This window comes from Kluyveromyces marxianus, chromosome 2 (genome assembly GCF_001417885.1).
Source record: "Kluyveromyces marxianus DMKU3-1042 DNA, complete genome, chromosome 2".
Taxonomy (NCBI): domain Eukaryota; kingdom Fungi; phylum Ascomycota; class Saccharomycetes; order Saccharomycetales; family Saccharomycetaceae; genus Kluyveromyces; species Kluyveromyces marxianus.
The window spans coordinates 162,010-180,057 of NC_036026.1; the positions used below are offsets into that span (position 1 = coordinate 162,010).

General features: G+C 41.8%; 8 protein-coding genes across 8 annotated transcripts; 3 read left to right on the forward strand and 5 right to left on the reverse strand.

Annotated features, from left to right (window-relative positions):
* Nucleotides 1-367: 367 nt before the first annotated feature.
* Nucleotides 368-1,240, forward strand: FES1 (Hsp70 nucleotide exchange factor FES1; the record flags this gene model as incomplete). Its single annotated transcript, XM_022822615.1, has 1 exon — nucleotides 368-1,240. One exon carries the CDS (start codon nucleotides 368-370, stop codon nucleotides 1,238-1,240), a length of 873 nt encoding a protein of 290 aa, XP_022674418.1.
* A 183-nt stretch (nucleotides 1,241-1,423) lies between these two features.
* Nucleotides 1,424-3,559, reverse strand: MMS4 (Mms4p; the record flags this gene model as incomplete). The annotated part of the gene is made up of 1 exon (XM_022822616.1): nucleotides 1,424-3,559. One exon carries the CDS (start codon nucleotides 3,557-3,559, stop codon nucleotides 1,424-1,426), a length of 2,136 nt encoding a protein of 711 aa, XP_022674419.1.
* A 281-nt stretch (nucleotides 3,560-3,840) lies between these two features.
* SEC8 (exocyst subunit SEC8) lies at nucleotides 3,841-6,795 on the reverse strand (the record flags this gene model as incomplete). Its single annotated transcript, XM_022822617.1, has 1 exon — nucleotides 3,841-6,795. One exon carries the CDS (start codon nucleotides 6,793-6,795, stop codon nucleotides 3,841-3,843), a length of 2,955 nt encoding a protein of 984 aa, XP_022674420.1.
* Nucleotides 6,796-7,260: 465 nt separating this feature from the next.
* Nucleotides 7,261-8,130, reverse strand: SNF6 (Snf6p; the record flags this gene model as incomplete). The annotated part of the gene is made up of 1 exon (XM_022822618.1): nucleotides 7,261-8,130. One exon carries the CDS (start codon nucleotides 8,128-8,130, stop codon nucleotides 7,261-7,263), a length of 870 nt encoding a protein of 289 aa, XP_022674421.1.
* Nucleotides 8,131-8,960: 830 nt separating this feature from the next.
* DAP2 (dipeptidyl aminopeptidase) lies at nucleotides 8,961-11,426 on the forward strand (the record flags this gene model as incomplete). Its single annotated transcript, XM_022822619.1, has 1 exon — nucleotides 8,961-11,426. One exon carries the CDS (start codon nucleotides 8,961-8,963, stop codon nucleotides 11,424-11,426), a length of 2,466 nt encoding a protein of 821 aa, XP_022674422.1.
* A 445-nt stretch (nucleotides 11,427-11,871) lies between these two features.
* On the forward strand, nucleotides 11,872-14,889 carry RPN1 (proteasome regulatory particle base subunit RPN1; the record flags this gene model as incomplete). Its single annotated transcript, XM_022822620.1, has 1 exon — nucleotides 11,872-14,889. The coding sequence occupies one exon, from the start codon at nucleotides 11,872-11,874 to the stop codon at nucleotides 14,887-14,889; it is 3,018 nt and encodes a 1,005-aa protein (XP_022674423.1).
* A 240-nt stretch (nucleotides 14,890-15,129) lies between these two features.
* Nucleotides 15,130-15,765, reverse strand: VMA16 (H(+)-transporting V0 sector ATPase subunit c''; the record flags this gene model as incomplete). The annotated part of the gene is made up of 1 exon (XM_022822621.1): nucleotides 15,130-15,765. One exon carries the CDS (start codon nucleotides 15,763-15,765, stop codon nucleotides 15,130-15,132), a length of 636 nt encoding a protein of 211 aa, XP_022674424.1.
* A 497-nt stretch (nucleotides 15,766-16,262) lies between these two features.
* Nucleotides 16,263-17,336, reverse strand: THR1 (homoserine kinase; the record flags this gene model as incomplete). Its single annotated transcript, XM_022822622.1, has 1 exon — nucleotides 16,263-17,336. The coding sequence occupies one exon, from the start codon at nucleotides 17,334-17,336 to the stop codon at nucleotides 16,263-16,265; it is 1,074 nt and encodes a 357-aa protein (XP_022674425.1).
* Between the last annotated feature and the right edge of the window lie 712 nt (nucleotides 17,337-18,048).

Below are 18,048 nucleotides of genomic sequence, written 5' to 3' on the forward strand. Positions count from 1 at the left end.
CATATATACTATACAGAACAAAAAATCTCCAAAATAACAAAGAATAGATAAGCTAACTAACTGTACATCTTAACAGCTCTATTCCCATGATGTACTTTGTCCATCAGATCGCTTTCTTTAATGGCCAAGTACTTTCCAGTTCTTCCATAACCTTCCGGAACCTTCTAGTTCTTCTTAAAACCTTTAATAAGAATTCGTAGATAAAAACTTCAACACTTTTCATGGACACAACATCATCGCTCAATGAAAAGAGAGCTTTGAAAACGGTTTACCAACGTTGAAGTGGGACTAAACGATACCGGAAGACACCGTTATACTATCCATTCCGTAGTGGAAGTTACATTTTGACAAGAAATAGGTATTAAACATGGAGAAACTTTTGCATTGGTCTATTGCGAATGCGCAAGGTGATAGCGAAGCTGTTGCTAGAGCAGGCCAACCGGACCCTAAGCTATTAGAGCAGCTATTTGGTGGTGGTCCAGATGAACCTACATTGATGAAGCATGCTATGGCAGTGATTTCGAACCCAGAAGCTACGTTGGAGAACAAGCTAACTGCATTTGATAATTTCGAAATGTTGATTGAGAACTTGGATAATGCGAACAATATCGAGAACCTCAAGTTGTGGGAGCCTTTGATTGCGGTGCTTGATAGCCCGGAGTCGGAGCTTCGTGCTTTTGCGCTTTCTGTGACCGGTACTGCGGTGCAGAACAACGAGAAATCGCAGAATAATTTTGCGAAGTACGATGGATCGTTGGCTAAAGTAATGCAAATAGCGGGCAACGCACAAGAGGATGCACAAGTCAGAATAAAGGCGTTTTACACTTTGTCAAGCTTAATAAGACACAACAAGGAAATCTACAAACAGTTTTACGAGCTAGACGGGCTAAAATTGATCGCACCAGTCTTGAACGACGCAAATGCGAATGAAAAGCTCAAGCTTAGAGTAATGGCTCTTTTGTCAACTATAATGACAGTTGCAGATGTGAAGGATGCCAAGTTTTTATCTTTGCTACGCGATGACAACATCATTTCATCGACTCTATCATTCTTGCAACCAGAGTCCAACTTATACTTGATAGACAGAGTGCTAAATTTCCTAGCACAATTGATTGACATTGGGTTTGAATTCTCGGCTAGCGAGCTTGAGCAGTTGAAGGCTGGTGTGCATAATATCAAACCGGTAGAAGACCGTTTGAATGAGGATGACTACAAAACTGTACAGTATGTATTCAAATAAGTGGGTAAAGGGAACCATTATCTATACCTTTCAATACTATTAATATTAATATCGATAAAACTAACCAAATAATCATATTTTACGTTTTGTTTTTTGCAGCACTTACAACAATCAGTTGGGTCATAAGAGGACACGGTACTGAGTAAGTGCCATTATTCTTAGTTGGTTATTTCATTTTAACTTTCAATCAGTGAATATTAAATCGTTCGGATTATCCGAAGTGTATAATGTGTGTAATGCTCTCTCCAGAGATTTTAACATCAAAGGTTTGTCATCGTTGCTCCGCGCAACGTAGCCGGCTTTCATATCATCAGCAAGTGACTGGAATGTTTTGTAATGTGACACAACTCTTTTCGCTTTAGGCTCATTAACATGCGCTATCTGTTTGAGGAAGTTGAAAAGCACATCCGTTGGTGATTTCCCACTTTTCACGTTCAAATGGGACCATTCTTTGTACTTGACAGAAACATCATACCGCATTTTACCTACAACCCACACTAAATTCTTCATCCAATTGGAAAACTCGTTCAAGTTTTCTATTGGAAACACATCCACGTTTGCATAAATTGTCACCTCATTTATGACTCTTTCTAAATCCTTCGAACGCATGTTTAGCTCTTTAATTTTAGCCTCGAGGGTTGGTTTGCGTCCCCTTGGCTTCGATGGCTGGCTCTGAGTGAGAGTGAAATTCAAGTTCACATTTTGGCTTTGGCTTTGACTTTGGCTTTGACTTTGACTTTGTGTCTGAGTTTGGCTCGAGGCACTTCGAGGCAAACTCTCCAGAACCCTGTTCTCGTGCTGACGATTTTCCATGTTACACATTTTCTTCCGTAATGCGTTTTGTCCGTATATCACCACTATAACTTTCATCCCATTCTTCGAAAACTGTCTTATTTCGTCCCACAGTCCTTTCTTGTCTGTCCTGTACCGATGGAAGAAAGGTAAAGCCTCATATACAAGCACACATATAGATTCATCAGCAATAGTTTCTTCGCATGGATAGAATATACCGTGGGTTTGGTCGTATATTGATGTGCACTTCCTTTTGAACCGTATTATAGGGAACTCTTCATAGTTGTTAATAATCGTTAGGGGCTTCAAATCGTCAGCTAGCGATATGTGTTTAGATTGAATCAGATTCATAATTTTGTGGTTTATAGTTAAAACCATCTCATTAGCTATCGATTCCTCTGTTCTTGTGACTTTGTTGCATTCATTATAAAGCTTTTTCATTTCTGATGAACTCAAGCATTTCTTCGTCATTTCATGATACTCCTGATCTGAGAACGGTCTTGCATTGACCATTATTAGTCCCTCGTCCAAATTATCATCTTCAGTGTATTTAATGGAACGTTTCTTTGAGTTAACTGGTGTGCTCTGAGAAGAATTCTCGACAAACAATGGTCTTTCATTATCTTTTACCAGATAACTATCATCCGAATCTATGATCATAGAGTCTTCTCCGTTTGCTTCTGGTGATTTGCGTCTTTTCTTCACTTTACGAGAGTTATCATTATAATCCATATATTTGGTGAGATCTAAGGCCACACTAGACAAATCTGTAGAAGCATTGGCGGCGTCTTTGCGAATACTCGATGAGTTTGAATATAAGTTGGTTCTTGGCAGCGGTAGACTGCCGGAATATGGCCGTCTGAGCTTGTTATTTCCACTTATAGGAGAAATTGGGGATTCTGTTCTTTCATTTATAGGTTTCGTCCTTATTGGCTTATGTATTTGTGACTGTGTTTTCCGTAAAGTAGGGGAAGACGTTACCGCATTATAGTTGTAGCTGCCCATACGTGATCCAATGGGCGAAGATTGAGGAATCGTTACTAGAACTTTTTGCGATAATTGTCCTCGCGATGGTGGCGGCTGACAATCCTCCTCGTCATCGCTAAGTAAAGATAATGAAACAGGACTATTTTCAATATCATCTAATAGCCGAGATTGAGACCTTTTGAAGTTTTGGGTTAGTTGAGACTGTGTTTGTCTATCGCTTTTGGCGCCATGATCCACCTCTTTTTCTTCTTCTTGTGATTCAATAGCGGTATCGTTCTGGAATCGTCCCTCTACCTCAAAAGAGAAGCTTATACTAGCATTATTCTCTAGAAGCACTACATCGTCATCTTCTACTGGCTGGGAGATTATACTGTCGGCAAATGATCTTGTGAGCTTGTCATATAAGTTATCATTTGACGGTGATTTCGCGTCATCACCCTCTGATGAGATCAACACTACAACATCATTCTTTGTCTGTTTAGAATCGCCGATAGAAAGCTCTGTAGTATCATTGATATCAATAATCTTCACTTCATCCATCTCTGGCCATTGATATATTCACGCTTTGGGGCTATTTGTAGCTTTTCTTTCTCATCAAGTTGGTTTGTTCTTTATATAAGAATAAAGGATTAAACGCGATTTCTTTAGATCATATATTATAAGCTTTTTACAGTAATAAGAGATCATCATTACACAGAGAAGAGAAGACACAACAGGAGGTAGTACTTATAAGCTCAGTTAAGTTAAGTTAATCTGCGATCTTTTTTATGTATTGTTATATATGAGTAGACATATTTTATACTTGTATACCCATTGAGGAATCAGTCTAATCCCTTTGATGTTAAAAATTGGTCTGCTTTCTTAATAGCATCTTCTAAACGCTTGCTAGCGGACATCGATATGGTACGGTGGTTAGTGCCACTTTGTCTCTTGCTCTGTCTGTGTAGTTCTTCGCTGAATACCAATCTCAATGCGTTCTTGACGTCTTCTTTAGTTAGACCATTCAATTCTCCCTTTTGGAAGTATTCAAGAACATTTTCCGAGTCTAACGAGCATATTGTGAAGAATGAAATAGACTTGGATAGATCTTCTGTATCTCCGCCATCTGTAGCCGCTTTACATGCTTGTTGCAATGCATTCACGTTTCTTAATAACTTTTTGGCCCCGTGGACATTCAAGATAGTGATTGATTTGGAACCAGTTATCAACGCATGGTTCATGAAGTTAGAGATTCCAATGAAAACGAGTATAGAATGTTCAGCAGTGAATGCAGCCTTCAATTTGTTATGCAAAAATGATAGATCTGAAACCAAGGAACTGATATTCTCGTCCAATTCGATGGATGTGACTTCTGGATTCCATTTCGATGCATAGAACATTTGATTGATATGGTAGAGACAACGGACACGTACGTCATACCTTACACTTTGTAATATCAAGTAGTGTAAGTTTCTTAGTTTTTCAGTTACATTTTGGAATTTTTTCATGTTTTGGCCCGCCAATAGGAACTTCAATGAGGCAGTCTTGTCTGAGAGATCCACTTCTGACACTTCGAAGAACGACCACATACTCCGGAGTTCTGTGTGTGACACATCTTTTCTTCTGTCTATATTTGCAGGTTCAGTGTCCTTTACTTCCTTCATGAGGTCAGGTAACCATGATGAGATCCACTCAAGGGTTGTAGCAAAGTGGATTAGTGTGTCAATAGTAGCGTCACTGAAATAATCTGATTTCCCCAAAGTAGTCTGCGATTGAAAGACCCTTGGACATTGTTCTAGTAGTCGTTGTGTTTCGGCATCCACAAAACTCTTATCACCACTGAATATCTTGCTAGTGATTTTTCCTGCTGCCTTATCCGTCAACCATCCAGATATTAACTTTTTGCTTACTACAGTATTTGCTGTTCCACAAATTGATTGGTAGATGCTATAGTAGTAGTTGTAGAACTTTTCCAAGATAGAAACTAGAATGCTGGCAACGTTATTTCTGTAGAAATTCGACGCGTTTGTTGTTTGCAACATTGTGAAGAATAGGTTTTTGAAATCAATAGCACTTTTCAAGATCGGCGTACCATTAACAAATTTCTCCACGGCAAATGGAACATTCGATTCGACTTGAGTATCGTACAAATGATTCATAGTTTGACTCAATTGAGGCAAGAAGTCGAGCTCCATTAGATCCAAGAAGAATTCTGTAGCGGAAATTGTTTTTTCCTCTAGTGAAGGTGGTAATAGGTCCTTTGAGCCTTGAACGAAAACTAATAGAGATTCTAATATCATTCTCATATTGAAAACACTTGGAGGAACCAAGGTCTCATCTGCTTCATACTTCTCTTCGGTTAAGTAGATATTTTCCAAGTCGATATTAGTCGATAATGCAAAGCCGGGAAACATTTCTGTAAGCATACTTTTGAGCTCATTAGCGTGGCCAAGTTGACTGTTGTTATCCTTTTCAATATTACTTTGCAAGGAGAATATTTGACCTTCACTAGTTCCTTTAACTTGTAAAAGGTTACTTGAACCTCTGCGTTTTTGCCTTACATTTCTCACCAAAGCTGGGTCCTTTGTGTAATTTGAGATGAGGTCTTTTGCAACGCGGAAAATAGTATTCCATATTTCAACAAAGGGGTATGAGATGTTTGAAGTGGCAGGAGGTTGTAATGCTTTTGTTATTTCATAAAGAGCGTAATGGTTTTGAACTGCTGTCAAGAACTTTATAAACGTATCCCAGAATAATCTTCTAATCAATACAGACAAAATATCTTGGCCTGAAATTCCAAGATTGGCATTATTCGTGTTATTGTTTTGCAAAGATGCAGTTATTTTCAGTATCGATGGGTGTTTTAGTCGCATATCATCGACAGATTTTGTGACAATATTTTTGATTTCAGCTTTACTCTTCTTTTGTAAAAGCTCGAGGGCCAATGGCAACTTGTTCATCAAATGTAGAGTTTTCATGTAAGAGAATAATTTATCATAGTCAGTTTCCTCATTTACAGCAAATTCGTCATCATCTGATTGGGCCTGGCCCAATTTCTTAAGGAACTCACGAAGAAGGAGATTCTTTTTGTAAGATTCTTCACTAATATCCTCATGAATAACATGATGAAGGTAGTTCTCCAAACTACCAAAAGTATCTTCGGTTTTTTCGCCTGAGAACATACTTTGATCGTCCCCAACATGGGTAGCACGCTTTGAATAAACAATATCTGTTATACTTTCCAACAATAGTTCGAAAAGAGTCAGTTCATGACTGGTAAACTGATCCCTTATGTTCTTCATTACGTCCAATTCCCAAAGGTCGTGTTCTTTTGCCAAAGTGAAACCTAGACTTAAAGCCTCTTGTGCTTCTGTAAAATCAGAATTCATTAGAGCTTTTTCCACTTTCTCGTTTGCTCTAATCACTTCTTCCATTGCAGTAAGTGTGCTGATCATTTTAGACTGTTTCATGAAGTCTTCATTCAGATCGTTCAAAGTCTCATCTTTGATTGCCAATTTCTGCAATGAATTACTAACCCCTGTCTTGATATCAGCCAAGGTATCTTGGGCATCAGTGATACAGTCCACAGTCTTTGAAAACGACGCTACACTGTCGTTAAAGGCCTGGTAATTGTCATTCGCGACCTCCTGTAAATCTCTAGCGAATCTCGACTTCAATTCAATGAACTCACCAAACCTGTGATGCAAACCAACAGATGTCTCATCAAGAAATCTTAGAGCCAATTCTAAAGGATTAGTATCCTTCGTGATGATTCGATTCCACTCGGTGCCCAGCATGCTAATATCCGCTTGCAACTTCGCTACCGAATTCTCCATAGCTTCTCTTTCTGCATCTGTTGTGCTTCGAATTGACAGCGCACGACGCCTGGCCCCTGTTGCTGGTTGTAGGTAATCCATTTTATATCGTTTTGGGAGACTGTACTACCCGTAATTAGGCTTGCCAATTGAACTGCTCTTCCCCTTTTACTTTGATTTCCCTTCTTTAATCTATTATTTAAATGATTAAGTGCGTAGTTTTATAAAGTAAAAAGATTCTTTGGAATGATAATATTGTAACACCTTACCAAGAAAACAAAAAATAAAAAGAGTGTGAGTATAAACAATGGCATTAGAGGCAAAGAAACACTGACTGGCCCAATCTCAGTTGCTGGCCATACCATTGCTAGGTATACTTCTAAAAATTATTCGCCAAAAAGAGTGTGCTATAGTTACAATTACGAAGAGATTTGCTACATACTAAACTTAAAAGAAGGCAGTATCCAAATCGCCAAATCCATCATCGAAATCGTTTTGGAATGGTTCTTCTCCGAACACATCATCCAAGAGATTCGGATCATTGGGATCTGGTACAGATAGTTGCTGCTGCTCCACTTCGTCGTTTTTGGCCGCGCTCGTGAGGTCTGACGATATGGGGTCCACTGAAAGAGCCATCTCTTCCTGTCTTTTCCGTTCCTCTTCTTGCTCCTTAATCCGACGTTCTTCCTCCTTCTGCTCCTCTAGCCTTCGTTTATACTTTTCCCAGTAGTCTGAAGGGGCCTTTGTACGGTTAGACGAGAGTTGTGAAAACTTGTTTTTATGAAACACCACATTCCCTGACGTTATCTGCAACTTGAACTTATCTCTGAACTCGCTCTCGACGCGTTTAACAGTCTCTGGATCGTACAATTTATCCGCAAGAACGTCAATTCCTTCTTTATAGAATCGTACGTTGTCATCCAGTTGTGTTGCTGCTGCCACCTTGCTCTCAGATATCCTTCTAGCGTCCTCTATTATGCGTTTCTGCGTCTCCAACTGTTGCATCATGAACTCTAATGCTCCCTTGGGAAACATTTCCGGCGGCTGAATCTTGTCCAAAGGAATCGCCTGTGTCGTGAGCAGGTCTAGCAACCGACTACTCGCTATGACCTCGTTTTTAAGGCACTGTCTAAAGGAAATTACGTCGCTCTCGTCGTGCAGCATCGATCCAACATTGGTCGCCTGGACCCGATTGGATGACACAGACTCCCTTCTACCAGGCGCATACCGTTGATCCGTACCTCTATTCTGTCTGTGGCCCTCTAAACCTTGTCTAACCGACTTGCGGTTCTTTCTTTTCCTTCCAGGAACGCTCATCTTGATAATCGCTTCTTGCAATATGTAATGAAAAGCGCTAGCAACACTCCTTAAAGTTGAACACCTTGGAAATTGCGCAGATATTAGAACTCTAGTCCTATTTTACTTCGATGCCGATGCTTCAATACGCCCGTAACTCCCCCTATGTGCTGTCTAAAAGGCACATATTCTCACATTCCAATGTGTTATTGTAGTAAACAAGTAGTATTATAAGCTAAACTAAGCTTTAATGCTGGAAAATGAAGAGCTGATACATCACCAGATCCGGGTAATTGAATTTTTTGTTTTGGTCCAAAAGTGTCATTTATATGTGGTGTGTGGGTATATATTGGTAAAAGCGTGTTTTAAGGTGGTGTTTTAGCTCCAAGACACATCAAAAGTGCCAAATACACAAACCCCAAGGTTGTTCCATCGCATTGGTGGTATATTAGGCGCAAATAATACCCTTCAAAAGCCAAACCCCTTGCTAAATCGCATAGCGGTGTCTTAGATCTCGGACTTCACAACTGGCGTATATCCGGGTAACTGTGGATCTGCTCTTTTTTTTTTGTCACATTTTTTTTTATTTAAAAAAAAAAAAAAAAAAAAATAATCGTTACAGGCTTTTGCAAATAAAAAGCGTTCCAGCATATATGGCTGCAAAAGCGATACAAAAAGAGACAGTTTAGTTATCATTAGAGAGCGTTTTCGGTTCTTTAGGTTGTTGTTTTTAGTATTTGAGGTTTTTTCGAAGGCCAATTCAGCTCAATTGATTTCTCTTGGCAGGTAATTTTGGGGAACTCGAGTGCTATTCCATAAATAGGGGAGTTTAGTTTTACAGAGTAGTACCAATGGTTAACGAGACGAGACTGGATGAGGAGTCTGAGGTTCCGGAGTTTCGCTTGGACAGTGTTCAATTGAAAAATTCGAGACGAAAGAGCGCTTTTGTTACGTCGTGTTTTTCTCTGGCAGCAGTTCTGTTTTCAGCATACCTTTTCATTAGCATTGTGTCATCTGTGCAGTCGTCCAATGGTGTATCAAGAATTCCTAGCTTGCAGCAGAATATTACTAGGGATGGTAGTTTGAAAGTCTCGTTTGCTAATGTGAGGAACAAGACGTTCCAGCCGGTTTTGAAGCCTTTGCAATGGATTAGTACGTCGGATTCTAAGGAAAATGACAAAGGTTTGTTTGTGACTCTTGAGAACGATACATATTCTGTGCGGTCAGTTTTGGATGAAAAGTACAGCAGGAGTATATTCGAGGGTACTTCTTTCGTTTTCGAGGGGAAAAACCGTACCGTTGACGGGGTTGTTGCATCGCCAGACTTGAGTAAAGTTTTGATCAAGACCAACACGGAAAAGAATTGGAGACATTCGTCGTTTGCTACATACTTTGTGTATGATGACGGTAAGTTTTACGAGATTGGGGAGCAAATATCTATTGCCAAATGGTCGCCAAACTCTAAAGATATTGTGTATGTGAAAAAGCACGATATTTACTTGTACTCCTGCGAGTCATTCAAAACCGTCGAAAGAGTTACCAAGGATGGGAGCGAGTTGGTGTTCAACGGTATTCCAGACTGGGTTTATGAAGAAGAAGTTTTGGAGGGCGACACTGCTTTATGGTGGTCTCCCTCTGGGGATTACTTGGCGTTCTTTAAGATCAATGAGACGGGCGTGCAAGAGTTCCCTATTCCATATTTTGTTCAAGAGAACCAAACAGATCCTGCGTACCCTGAAGTTCGGAAGATAAAGTACCCCAAGAGTGGCTCTGTGAATCCTGTAGTGAGACTCAATGTTTTCGATTTGAAGTCTAAGGTGTCCTTCGAGGCAAACGCCTCTTCAGCGGAATCACTAATCACAGAAGTTACATGGATCGGCAACCATCAAATACTGGCAAAAACTTCTGATAGATCGTCAGATGTGCTTTCCGTATACCTCATCGATGCTTTAGAGGGAGGAAACAGCGAACTCTCTAGGAAAGAAGAGAGTAACGGTGGATGGTGGGAAATCACCCACAAGACCAAGTTCATTCCAAAGGACAAGAAAAACGGAAGACCACACAACGGATACATTGATCTAGTTCCAATTAAAGGTTACAACCATTTAGTTTACTTCACAGGCTCCGACAAGATTGTACTAACTTCAGGTGATTGGGAGGTTGTTGATGGGCCAGCTGCCTTCGACGAAGAGTCCAACACTGTATACTTCATTGCAACTAAGAAGGCATCTACAGAGAGACATTTGTATTACGTGAGATTGGGTGAGCCCTTGAAAGTACATGCAGTTAGCGATGTGCACTCCGATGGGTACTATTCTGCATCGTTTTCAGCAGGCGCTCGGTTCCTGTTGCTAAACTATTTGGGTCCCAACGTTCCCTACCAAAAAATTATCGACTTGAAGTCATCCGAGAAGGACAAAGTGACTCATGGTAATGTTGTTGGGAAAACGTTGTACTACCTCGAGGAAAATAAGAAATTGCAAGAGGCGTTGAAACCATATGCCATTCCAGAAAGAACATTCCAGGAATTAAACCTTGGCTTGGACGATGAGGGCAAGGAGATCATTGTCAACTCTTGTGAGATTTTACCAAACGATTTCAACCCATCTTTGAAAAACCACTACCCAGTATTTTTCTTCGCATATGGCGGGCCTAACTCCCAACAAGTAGCCAAAACATTCGGAGTGGGCTTCAACCAGGTCGTGGCCTCCCAATTGGATGCTATCGTGGTGATTGTCGACGGCCGTGGTACAGGTTTCAAAGGAAAGGAGTTCAGATCTATTGTTCGTGACAACCTTGGCGATGTCGAGTCTACCGACCAGATCCTCGCAGCCAAGCTCTATGGGAACAAGCCTTACGTCAACAAGGAAAAAATATCACTCTTTGGCTGGTCATACGGTGGCTACTTGACTCTAAAGACGTTGGAAAAGGATGCAGGTGCTCACTTTAAGTACGGTGTCTCCGTCGCTCCAGTCACCGACTGGCACCTATACGACTCTGTCTACACTGAAAGATACATGCATACACCTCAACAAAACCCCGACGGCTACGCAAAATGCAAGGTCCACAACGCCACCGGTTTCGCTACTGTGCCAAGGTTCCTTTTGATGCACGGAACAGGCGACGACAACGTCCACTTCCAAAATTCACTAAAGTTTTTGGACATGCTAAACTTAAATAATATCGAAAATTACGACGTGCATGTGTTCCCGGACTCAGACCACAGCATCAGATACCATAATGCGGATGTAATTGTCTACAACAAGATCCTGAACTGGATCAGACACGCCTACAATGGGGATTTTCTTCTCCAATGAAACATAAAAATCATATCTAGGACATAAAAACCAAAACTAAGAATAGTTAATTCACTAATTAAGTAATCAATCAATTAAAATGTAATAAACACCCCTCGACTAATAACTACTAATGGCCAAAATAGTCACTCCAATCCCTCATCCATTACTCGTATGTGTGTATATGCAATACTGAGTATATTCATTAATATCCGTCGCTTATCCGGGTAACCTTTGCATCCGTACAAAATTACATGGGAGGGTGGCAAAATAAAGGATTCTCGATATTTCAAAGCTTTATATATAATAGATTGTATATAGAATAACAGAGTTAGAATTGAGAAGGTTCAGATTTAAGGAGAATTAGAGGCATAATAGCAACCAAAAGAGGCGCATTCTGGTAAGAAATAAGGAATTGTAGCTTCAGAACAGTTGAAATTCAGGCCAAAGTGTTTAATAGAGTGTAATGGCTGAAGATAAAGTGACTAAAGAAAGCGCTGTTCCTAAAGCGGAAGAGAAGGCGGCTGAAATACCTGAAGATAACAAGGATAACAAGGATGTCAAGGACAAGAAAACGGATGGTAATGGTGAAGAGGAACTTTCTGAGGAAGATCAGAAGTTGAAGGATGATTTAGAGCTTCTTGTTGAGACGATAAAGGGGACAGATGTGAAGTTGTACAAGGGTGCATTGGAGCAATTGAAGGACTCGATTAAGAATTCTACGAGTTCTATGACAGCAGTTCCTAAGCCCTTGAAGTTTTTACGTCCTTCTTACCCGGAATTGAAGGAGGTGTATGAATTGTGGACGGATGAGAGCCTGCAATCGTTATTGGCGGACATTTTGTCGGTTTTGGGTATGACATATTCTGATGAGGGCAAGTATGATTCGTTAAAGTACAGGCTTTTGTCGAATGAGAAGGAGATTGAGAGTTGGGGCCATGAATACATGCGTCACTTGGCGTTGGAGATTGGAGAAGTTTACAATAGACAGGTGGAAAAAGAGGCGGACGAGTCGAGTCCCGAACCAGATGCAGACTTCAACCAAGAGGAGTTGGTCAGTTTGTCGTTAGAGATCGTTCCATATTTCCTAAAGCACAACGGTGAAGCTGATGCGGTTGATCTTTTGTTGGAAATTGAGTCAATTGAGAAGCTTCCTCAGTTTGTGGACGATGCTATTTACCATCGTGTTTGCCAGTATATGGTTGCATGTGTGCCACTTCTTGCACACCCAGATGATATTTCATTTTTACAAACGGCGTTTTCGATATACCTATCACATAACGAGTTGACAGAAGCGTTGTATTTGGCTATCAGAATAGGGGATGAGTCTTTGGTGAGGTCAGTGTTCGATGCCACTTCTGATCCAGTGATGCATAAGCAATTGGCATATATTTTGTCCGCGCAAAGATCCGCATTCCAGCAAGCAGATGTTCAAGATATCATTGGACATGTTGAATTATCAGAGCATTTCCGTTACCTAGCCAAGGAGTTGAATCTCCAGCAACCAAAAGTCCCAGAAGATATCTATAAGTCACACCTTGAAAGCTCAAAGGCTTCTTTCAACAAGACAAGCATGAGTTCGGCTCAACAGAACCTAGCCGAGTTTATGGTGAATGGTTGGTTGAATTTGGGATACTGTTCCGATAACATTTATTCCAAGGACAGCAACTGTGTTTACAAGACCAAGGGGGACGGTATGACTTCTGCGGTAGCGAGTATTGGGTCTATTTATCAGTGGAATCTTGATGGTTTGCAAGAACTAGACAAATACCTCGTTACTGAAGACATAGAAGTAAAAGCCGGTGCACTTTTGGGTATAGGTATTTCCACTTGTGGTGTTCATGACGGTGATGTTGAACCAGCTCTTCTCTTGCTGCAAGAGTACGTTACGAACCCTAATACCAAGCTAAGTACAGCGGCTATTATTGGGTTAGGTATCGCATTCGCTGGTAGCAACAACGATGAGCTTTTAGGTACATTGGTTCCTGTTGCTGCTGACACCAGTCTCCCTATAGAGGTTTGTTCCATGGCATGTTTGTCTTTGGCACATGCCTTTGTTGGAACCTGTAATGGAGACATCACCACCACTATCATGGATAACCTTTTGGAGCGTACTCCAGAAGAACTAAAGACACATTACACCAACTTCTTTGCATTAGCCTTGGGTATCCTATACATGGGTCAAGGTGAACAAGTAGAGGATGTCCTGGACACTATTTCTGCTATCGAAAACCCTATCACTTCAGCCATCGAGGTATTGGTTACTGCATGTGCATACACCGGTACCGGTGATGTTTTGATGATTCAAGACTTATTACACAGGCTCACACCTAAGAAGGACTCAAAGGATGATGAAGATGACGAAGGTGATGAGGACGATGATGAGGACATTGATGCGGAAATGCCAGGTGTTCTTCCAACAGAGATTCAAAATGGGTTAGGCTTAGGATTACAAGACTTACAGAATGCAGCTGCCCCAGGTGGCCCAACTGCTGCAACTACTGTTGGTAACGAGACGGAGGAGGCCCCAGCTCCTGGTGCTATTGAAGATGTTGTTATGAAGGGAACCGAAGAAGAAGGAGAAGGAGAAGGGGAAACCGATGACAAAGCTAAGAAGGACGACAAGGAAGATAAAGACGAGGACAGTAGCGAACATCACGAGGAAGAAGACAAAAAGTCCGACAAGAACTCCAAGGCTGCTGAGCTTGCCTTTGCAGTGTTGGGTATTGCCATGATTGCAATGGGTGAAGAGATTGGTAAGGAGATGTCTCTACGTCATTTCGGTCACTTGATGCATTACGGGTCAGACGAGATCCGTCGTTCGGTACCGTTAGCAATGGGTTTGATCAGCGTCTCTGATCCTCAAATGAAGGTCTTTGATACGCTTTCACGTTTCTCCCATGATGCAGACCTTTCTGTTTCCATGAGTTCGATCTTCTCTATGGGTCTATGTGGTGCTGGTACCAATAACGCTAGATTGGCTCAACTATTAAGACAACTAGCAAGTTACTACTCGAAGGAGTCTGATGCATTGTTCATGACCAGACTCTCCCAAGGTTTGGTGCATCTAGGTAAGGGGACCTTAACCCTAGACATCTTCAATGACGCACAAGTATTGAACAAGGTTTCCCTAGCATCTTTGTTGACTGTGCTTGTCGGAATGATCTCTCCAGAATTCATGCTAAAGAACCACAGCTTGTTCTTCTACCTAAACTCCGCCACCAAGCCAAAATACATCGTCACCTTGGATGAGGAAGGAAACCCAATCAAGGCCAGCGTGCGTGTTGGTCAAGCAGTCGACACTGTTGGTCAAGCCGGTAAGCCCAAGACCATCACTGGCTGGATCACACACTCGACTCCAGTCCTACTCGGGCACGGCGAAAGAGCTGAGCTAGAGACAAACGAGTTCATCAGCTATAACAGTCGTATCGAAGGTGTCGTCATTCTCAAGAAAAACCCAAAGTACACAGAAGAAGTGAATTAAGAGTAAATACAAAACCTACATAGTTTAATTCTATTCCCAAGATATCACGACACAGTCTCTCTCTCTCTCTCTCTGCCACGTTGCTGGTTGTATGTAAATAAATCTCTTAAATATATTTTCTCTTAAACATATTTGTCTATGGAAGTGCGTATGCTATTCATTGTCACACTATGTACTTGTACTTGCTAGATAGTTTGGTACTAAAAGCTGTGCTTGTGCTAGTTGATAAACTAGGTAGACTTATTTGAATTCTACTGCCTTACCGGCCATTAGCAACCCAACAATCAAACCCAATAGACCAAGAACAGAGCCGAAAATCTCAATGACCAAGATCTTAACGAAAAGAGATGAGTCAGCCGCATCAGAAACAGCAGCTGTCGCACCGGTGATACCAACAGCAACACCACAAATCAAATTAGAAACCCCAACGGTGATCCCTGCCCAGAAAATCGAATAACCAGTATACAAATTGGACTTGCTGAACATAGTCTCGGGCTCAGCAACTGTCACCTTAGAGGAAAACACAATGGCCATAATCAACCCGTAGATAGCCACAACCTCACAGAAAATAATAGAAATCAAGTTCTTGGTCGTGATCCGAGGCGCACGAACACCAGCACCAATAATCGAAGATCCAGTAATGAAAATACCCCATGCCGCACCAACAACTGATAACCCAATACATAGCGCAATCCCTAAGTTCGCCCACATATATGGCGACGTCTTGAGCAAGAACTTACCGAAGTTGATATCCTCTCCATGGTTCGTGAACAATTTGTATAAAACATATACTAATACAATTGTTATTACAGTGTAGTTTATGGCACTCTTGGTATAACCCCAAGCGGCCCTAGAGCCAGAAACATGTTTCGACATCAATTACCAGCTTATATCTCGCAGCCTCACACGTCAATCTTCTTAATTGAAGCCGCTGCTGCCCTTCTATCTCCCTTTTTCACCCTTTTTAAAGGTGCTTTGTGCTAGTTTTATGTATTATATCTCACTATCTTTTCTTTCAATTTGGTTTCGCTTGCACTTTCGAAATGCTGAGGTCCCCTATAGGGTTTTAGTATGCGGTGTGTGGGTGTGTTGATAGTGTTTGGGAAGCGTGGTATGACCTTGTGCAGGCGATGCAGGCCATTAGGAGGCCATTAGGAGGCCAGTTGCAGGCCAATTGGGAGGACAAGCCTGGGATGATTACTTCTTTGTTGTCTTTTGTGTGTATTTTATATATATGTACATATATTAGGTCTATGTAGGACGTATAAAAAGATGGTCAGTGGCCAGCCAACTAGCTAGCTGGTAAGCAGCCAGCTAGCTGGCTAGCTTGATTGGGATTTGTGTCTTTTCAGCAGAGAGAGAGAGAATGTCGCTCAATCGTAGGTCGTTTCTGCACCGTCATAGGCCAAGTCAAGAACCTTCCAGGTACAGGTGACCTTATTCTTGGCGAACCTGTTGATGATTTCCTGGGCAATGTCCTCGAAATTCTCGGTTGCAAGGGCCAAGATCGTTGGTCCGGCACCCGAGAGACAGATACCTAGTAGTCCCGGGTGCGTTTGTGGGGTGACGCTGGACAAAATGTCCGTCAACCCAGGAATCAAAGTCTTTCTGTATGGCTGGTGCACTCTGTCCTGCATGGCTGGGTAGATCAAGTCCGGGTTTGGAGGATCTAGCGTCAATGCAGTGGTTAGCACGGCCAATCTTTGCAAGTTGAACACCAAGTCCTTGGTCGTGTATGCCTGTGGAAGCACACCACGTGAGTCCGAAGTGGATAGTTCAAAGTCAGGAATAATGGCAATGCACTTGATCTTATCGTTCCAGTTGTACTTCACATGGCGACCGATGTCCGTAGGTGGAAGAGGAGGCACCAATCCAGTGTCCTCGCCCCCGCTGGGCTCCGGTAGCACTTCTGCCAATGGGATTTCTCTTCTTTCCACCTCTTGTGGAGTCAAGTCACGCAAAAACGACCCGACAAACCCACCCATCATAGCTGCGGTGATGTTGTCTGGATGGCGCTCAATCATCAAACAGTAGTCCAACATACGCTGCTTCGAGAAGTGCAACTGGCCGATCTCATTCGCCAACATCACACCAGCAACAACTGCAGCACCAGAAGAACCCAACCCACGGCCTAGTGGGATCGGATTGTGCACCAAGATCTGCGTTCCAGATGGGAAACTGCGGATCCCGCTACACCTCAACACGTACAATGCAGTCCTGGTAATCAAATTCTCGTCAGATGCTAGCGGAACGGTCGCATACCCGTCACTCTCTGGAGTGTACGACAATTTACAATTGTTTCTGTCCTGATTCGTTAGCGAAGCATTCTTTGGGTCAATGCTCACTTCCAAAGTCAAAAACAATGCCAAACCAATACCTAGCACATCGTATCCTGGCCCAATGTTCGCACTCGACGCTGGAACACTAATCTTGAAGTTGCGGCCCATCTTGTATTCAGTTTCTCTGTCTATCTGGTCTATCTACTCTAAAACCTGGTTCCACCAAAAGTATAGAATAGTATAACTATCTATGATACCGTATGTTTTGGAAAGTGTATAAGTGAACCAAAAACCAGCCACCAACCACCAACAGCCCTGTAAACGTCCCAAACTTCCTGTGTCATCTGTTCATTCTTTGTTCTTTAAGCTTTAGGCGATGGAATTTTCCATATTGAGTCATTAAAGGTTACCCGGGCTATATAATTATATGGGAAGTCCACCTCACCTAAGTCCAAAAGAGGCCACCATAGGTCTGGAGGCCCGCCATTGACCGTCCAAACCGACTTTTTATGATCTCCTGTGGCCCTTGGAAACCTCCCAACTGATCCAATGCTCTCACAACCACGGTTTCTCTTGACTATTTCCAACTTTTCACCAGTTTCACCAGTTTGACGATTTAGCTCGAACTTTCAAATAGCTTTATAGCTTTATATTTAACCTTACCTAAGAATTTCGATAACGAATTTTTGAGAGAATTGTATGAGGGTCTAGAGGATCTGGAGACCACTTGGCGTGCTATTAGCTGCTGGTTAGGAGTATCTAGGGTTATCTAGAGAATTAATATGTTTAGAATCGGGAGAAACAGTGCGCTGAAGCGTGCGAAATGGGCGTCACAAAAGTGGTATTCTAGCTCATCTCAAATTACAACCCTGGATAATGG